At 38.7% G+C, this 6,566-nt stretch overlaps 1 protein-coding gene across 1 annotated transcript; it reads left to right on the top strand.

Annotated features, from left to right (window-relative positions):
* Positions 1 to 2,673: 2,673 nt before the first annotated feature.
* On the top strand, positions 2,674 to 6,088 carry LOC145045179 (uncharacterized). The gene is made up of 4 exons (XM_078993524.1): positions 2,674 to 4,102; positions 4,211 to 4,352; positions 4,896 to 5,211; positions 5,339 to 6,088. The coding sequence occupies exons 1-4, from the start codon at positions 2,674 to 2,676 to the stop codon at positions 6,086 to 6,088; spliced, it is 2,637 nt and encodes an 878-aa protein (XP_078849650.1).
* The last annotated feature ends 478 nt before the right edge of the window (positions 6,089 to 6,566 follow it).

Genomic DNA, 6,566 nt, shown 5'->3' with positions numbered 1-6,566 from the left:
AAGGCACTAAATGCACACAAAATCTAATCCCTAAAGATGAACAACCAAAAGAAAGACCAAAACAGGGGGCATTTACCTTGATTGAGCTGAAAACGGAATAAGATCTCTAGATCTACAACCCCCAACTTGAATTCCCAAGCTTCCTCCTTCCTTCCAAGCTTCACAACCACCCAAAAGCACCAAAAATGGCCTTATATCACTCAAAGTGGTTAGGGTTTCGATAAGAGATGTTCTGGGAGCATAAGGAATAATGGAGGCTGCAATAAGATGTTTAAATAGGGTGCAAACCCTCAGATTTAGGGTTTCCCTCAAACAACACCTACTCGCCAAGTCAGTCTCCCGACTCGTCAAGTAGGTCACTTAAAATACCTGCGGATCGCGACCCTACTCGACGAGTTGGGCCACCAACTCGTCGAGTGACTGAAGAAATATAAAAATGCTTAGATTAATTGTGTATCGGGAATCAGGTCTTACATATTTTCACCCGGTCTTCTTTTCCCCCAATTTTCCTTCACCCATTTTTTTCTTCCAATATCGTATCTTCTCCATAAGATCTTCGAAATTACATGTATATCTATGTTCTTTTTTGTATGCATCTTTTGAGTTTGAAATATCAGTTTCATTTAAATTATTTCTCGGATCGATTATGTTATTAATGGAACCTTGGGTTTATAGGTTTTTTCTCAGTTACATACGTTGGTAACCCTCAATAAACATTTCAAGATCTTGATGTTGTTCCAAGAAAATGATTTTAAGGATGTAAATGTTTATTCTTATTTTATTTTCTTAATATCTATATGATGTTTTTTTTCCGGTAGTGAACCAATGTCTCTCCTCATCTTCGTCTTCTCTCATAGACACCACCACCTATGAATATGTGGTCACCAATGGTGCATCTTTAATGGAACAAATAAAAGGGGTCTATAATCATGTACCTAAAGTTATTAATAATTAAAGACATGTCATAAAGTTTGTCATTGATGTAATTGATATTTATTATCTTTAATGGTAAAGACTTGAAATAGACGTAGTTATTTAACGTAACACCTGAATTTGTCTTGAATTGCATTTGTTTTTGAAATTAGATGTTGTTTGTCCATTATTATATTTTAAATTATTTGACTTTTTTGATTTTTTTTTTTTAACTCTGAATAACATGTTGTGTTTTCATAGGTACACATGAGATTAATGTCTTTTTTTTTTTTTTGCTTTTTACCTATGTTCATGGATTCAATGTTGTGGCCCAAATTCGTTTGTTATTTTCATCTATTGAGGTATGATTCATAGTTTTAGACATAACATATTTGTGTGTTTGTATGTCTATGTATGTGTGTGGTTGTGATAGTGAAACAATTGGTTTATATTGCTTATTCTGTTGGAAAAAAGCTAAATCAGATTTTGAATTTTTATCTTTAATTTATATGTTATTACCACTAAAACTATAGTTTTGGTACCTAACTTTTTTTAAAAGGGTGGCTGAAATGATAGGTTTGGTCCATGTCTTAATAGCTCTGAATCAAGGAATGCTGACTTTATTATGTAATAGTGTAAATTATGGTTTTAATCCATAGATTCAAAACTGAAATTACAATTTTGGTTCCTGAATTTATACAGAAGCATTGCTGAAATTATATAAAATGTATTTACATTTTTTTTATATAATGAGGGAGTTTTGGTCTTTGGATAAGAAGAATATGTTGGAACTTTATATATAAGGAATTGCAAGTTGCCAATTTCCTTTGTATCCCATATTGGTGGGGGGGAAGAAACTTTTGTGGGTTTATAAGCCTATTCCCTTGGTAAGCCTTCAAAGGCTTTAGTGGATCAAAGGAATGGGCCAAGCCCACGCGCACGCCTAGCCTAGCACTAGCTGAAGCCTTGAGTGCGTGAAATGGCGCGATTTAGGCGCACTTCACACGACGCATCGGTCGTTGGGAGCTGATGAGCTTTTATTTTTTGACAAGTTCGGATCAAGCCAGTTTGACCGATCTGGTCAAATGGTTGACCGCCGTTGACTTCATGGAGGCCAAGTCAGGGTATTCTAGAAGGATCAGGAAACGCCTTGCTTGAAGAGCAAGCTGTCGCCCTAGGGTTTCTGGGGCCGGCCTATGGGGGCCGTTTGATGCCTTCTAGGGTTACGATACCAATAAATACAACTTCCTAGGAGCCGCATTAACACCTCTCAAATATCTGAAATCTCTCTCCATCTCTCTGCATTTTTTCCTAGTTTCCAAGTAGTCGCTTTGTGTTTATCGATTTCCAGTATTGTTGGAATATCAATCAAGCTGCATTAAATCCTGGGGTTTTACTTTGTTGCTTACAGCCAGTAAAAGCGAAGTAAAAACCTTTAAGGACAGGAGTCTGATCCATGCAGTTGCATCAAGATCAAGATCAGCAATCAACAGGTCGGTTTTACTTTTCTGTTCTGTGATTAATTCGTCCAATAACAGGACAGTCTTCTTTTACCTTTCTTATAATCAAATCTAATCGAGAAGGATAGATCTGGTTTCTGGACGAAACTCGGTAAATATAATAATAATAATTGGATCTATTATTCGCAACTAATCGACATATAATTCTCAATATTATTTGTTGGTTTCCTTGCGCGTCTATTAGTTTGTTTTTTATAACAATCTTAAAGGTTTTTATTTATTGTGATCAATCAACAGACTAATGGACTCTACTGCTAGCCTCCACTTCATGAACCAAGAGTTTGCCAAACTTGACCAATTCGATGGTCAGAACTACACTCGTTGGGCCGAAAAGATCAAGTTCATGCTTCATGTCTTGAAGCTCTCCTTTGTGTTGGACCCAAAACTGGCACCAATTCCTGATGATCCAATTCCCAAGGAAGGGGAATCTATGGACCTAATCATTACAGAACTGGAAAAACAAAGGATTCTGCGTAGACAATCCGAGGAATTGTATGTGGGTCACATCAAGAATTCCCTATCTGATCGGCTCTATGATCTTTACTCGCCGGTTAAAGATCCAAAAGAGCTATGGAGTGCGTTGGAACTCAAGTATAAGGCACATGAAGAAGGTACTAACAAGTACCTTGTGTTTCAAATGGTTGATGACAAACCAATTATGGAGCAAGTGCATGAACTCCAATTCATGGTCAACAAGTTGAACACACTCTCCATCTCTCTTCCAGAACTCTTTCAGGTTGGTGCGATCATTGCAAAACTACCACCCTCGTGGAAAAAATTTTCTAAGAGAATGATGCACAAATCTGAGGACTACTCCTTGGATGATCTGATGAAACACCTCCGCATTGAGGAGGAAACTCGCATCAGGGACAAGCAAGGTAAAGTTGGACAAAGTGTGCATCATGTGTCAGCTGGGAGTTCTAGCCACAAAGACAAATCTGGGGGACAGAACAAGAAGAACTTTGGACCCAAGAAACAAAGCTTCAATAAACCGGGTCATCAGAATCCTAACTCAAAGCCAAAAAAGGCCGGTCCTTGCCACGTCTGCGGAGAGATTGGGCACTATGCGATAGAATGCAAAGATCGGAAATCAGTATCGGTTGCACATGCAGTCGAGAAGGTAACTGACATGGTGGCTAATGTGAACCTTGGAGAGATTTTCATGATCTCCTCTCTTACTCGAGCAATCTGTGCTCGAGGTTGGTTCGTGGACACTGGAGCCACTGTGCATGTTTGTGGGCAACGAGAGAGCTTTCGCACCTACCAACCCATGCCTTATGGGACGGTTGTCGTCTGTGCTGATGGCCATAGAGCTGAAGTTCTAGGAAGGGGTGATGTTCGGTTGAATTTCACACGTGGTGAATGGGTGACTCTTCGAGATGTTCTTCATGTTCCTACTATCTCGAAGGGTTTGGTTTTTACGGACAAGTTTGACAAGGGTGGGTTCAAGATGGTTCTTGAGAGAGGCAAATTTGTGATCACTAAAGGCAGAAGATATGTTGGGAGGGCGAACAACACTTCAGGAATGTATCGCTTGTGTCTTAGTGATGAGGGTAATATGAGTGGTCCTAGTGTTGAGAGTGGTGTTTCTAGTGTTGCTAGTGTGTCGAGTGTTGGTAATGATGTAATTGATGGATTGGTTGCTAATGTGAATGAAGTGAACTTTTCTTGTTATATTGTTTGTTCAATTTCTTTATGGCATAAACGTTTAGCTCATACTAGTGTTAAAAACATTGAAAAAATGAAAACTAAAGGTATGTTAAAATATGAAACAAAAGATTTTGAAAAATGTGAAACATGTGTAAAATCAAAGTTCACTAAGAAACCATTTCCATCAGTTAAGAGAAACACTTCAGTACTTGAGTTGATTCATTCTGATATATGTGAGTTAAATGGAATCCTTACTCAAGGAGGAAAAAGGTATTTCATCACATTTTGTGATGACTTCAGTAGATATCTACATGTTTATTTGCTGAGATCAAAAGATGAAGCTTTTGATGCATTTAAACGATATAAGGCTGAGGTCGAAAATCAACTTGAAAGACACATCAAAATTCTTCGCTCGGACAGAGGCGGAAAATATCTCAACCAAGAGTTTGACACATTCTGCAAAGAGAATGGAATCAAACATGAGAGAACATCACCATACACTCCCTAACAGAATGGTTTGGCTGAAAGAAAGAACCAAACCCTTTGTAAGATGGTCAACTATATGTTGAACCAATCGGGTCAACCAAACAATATGTGGGGGGAAGCACTATTGACTGCTTGTTATGTTCACAATAGGATCACTAGTCGTGTGATTCCTACAAGCCCTTATGAGTTGTGGAAAGGTAGAAACCCTAACCTAGACTATTTAAAAGTATGGGGGTGTGTTGCTTATTATCGGACTCCCGATCCTAAGTGAACCAAATTGGGAGCACGAGCTAATAAGAGTATATTTATTGGATATGCTCAAAATAGCAAGGCTTACTGGTTACTTGATATTGATTCAGGTGTTGTTGTGGAATCCAGAGATGTGGAATTCTTTGAGGACAAGTTTTCTAAGGATGAAGAAAACTCTAGTCATACAACACCTACAAGTACCTCTCGAGAAATACTCCCACCTCCTCCCATTATGGAGGAACCAAGTACTTATATAGTAGTTATATGTCTTTGTGTTGATGATATGCTGATCATTAGCACTCATCTAGAAGGTATTCTTGAGACGAAGAAATACCTATCCTCGAACTTTAAGATGAAAGATCTTGGAGAAGTAGATACTATTCTTGGTATCAAGGTGAAGAGGACAGGTGGTCAGATTTCTCTGAGTCAATCTCATTACATAAAGAAAATTCTGACAAAGTTTCAACATTTGAACATTAAGGAATTCAATACTCCTTTTTGATTCAAGTGTAAAACTGAAGGTGAATTCTGGTCGAGCAGTGGCTCAACTGGAATATACTAGTGCAGTAGGAAGTATGATGTATGCTACTCACTGCACGCGACCTAACATCACATTCGCTGTAAGCAAATTGAGTCAATACACGGTTAATCCAGGGACAAAGCACTGGAAGGCAGTGGGTAGAGTACTAGGATACCTGAAAAGGACAAGTACTTTTGAGTTGACATATTCGTCATCTAATGGAATACTTGAAGGTTATTCTGATGCCAGCTGGATTGATCACACTAGTGATTCAAAATCAACAAGTGGTTGGATTTATACTCTAGCTGGTGTTGTTATTTCTTGGGCGAGAAAGAAACAGACATGCATAGCTTATTCAACGATGGAAGCAGAGCTAATTGCCTTAGCAGCAGCTGGCAAAGAGGCAGAGTGGATTCGAGATCTACTTATGGATATCCGTTTGTGGGATATTTCGATGCCTTCAATACCCATGTACTATGACAGTGAGGCCACACTATCTAAAGTATATAATGCGGTATATAATGGGAATTCAAGACATGTAGGTCTGCGACACAATTTTGTGAGACAACTAATTGAAAGTGGTACCATCAAGGTTGTCTATGTCAAGACAAGTAGGAACTTGGCAGATCCGTTTACCAAACCTCTGACGAGAGATTTGGTTACATCTACCACGAGAGTCATGGGTCTAAAACCACAACATAATCGTTTAGTGATGGAAACCCAACTTGACATTAGTGCTCCTAATTCATGATAGATCCATGTGAGGTAGGATAGTACGTCGTTGCCGAGAACGAGGTTGAGTTACGACTCTTAACATAGTTTTGGAGACATCTAAGCAACGAAGATGTTGTAAAACTTTGCCTATATGATCTAGAGGTGGTGCCGCCTCAAGTGAAGATTAGTGGTTTATCTTTTAGAGGGTCATGAAAAGGATTTATAGTGTATGGCCATAACAGCACTCAGGGAGAACACAAATATGACTTGTGATGTGTGGGGGTAAACCGGAGAGGTCATTTAGGTTCATGGTTTAAACCTATAAGGATACCATTGAATCGGTCTCTTGTTTGTTCTCATTAAACTAGGGTTTAATCTTCGTGACACCTGAGTGACATCATCTGTCTGAGTGAAAGGAAACTTACCAAGTTGGTGGGGGATTGTTGGAACTTTATATATAAAGAAATTGCAAGTTGACAATTTCCTTTGTATCCCACATTGGTGAGGGGAAGAAA

The sequence above is a fragment of the Lactuca saligna genome, chromosome 5 (assembly GCF_052625555.1).
Source record: "Lactuca saligna cultivar CGN05327 chromosome 5, ASM5262555v1, whole genome shotgun sequence".
NCBI classification, from domain to species: Eukaryota; Viridiplantae; Streptophyta; class Magnoliopsida; order Asterales; family Asteraceae; genus Lactuca; species Lactuca saligna.
Note: the sequence above shows the minus strand (reverse complement) of the source record. Positions and strands in the feature narration are given on the sequence as shown.

Coding starts and splice junctions, on each gene's coding strand:
- LOC145045179 (XM_078993524.1), top strand. CDS start 2,674: ATGGACTCTACTGCTAGCCTCCACTTCATGAACCAAGAGTTTGCCAAA. Junction 4,353..4,895: donor CTTACTCAAGGAGGAAAAAG/GTATTTCATCAC, acceptor TGCTCAAAATAG/CAAGGCTTACTGGTTACTTG. Junction 5,212..5,338: donor ATACTATTCTTGGTATCAAG/GTGAAGAGGACA, acceptor GTAAAACTGAAG/GTGAATTCTGGTCGAGCAGT.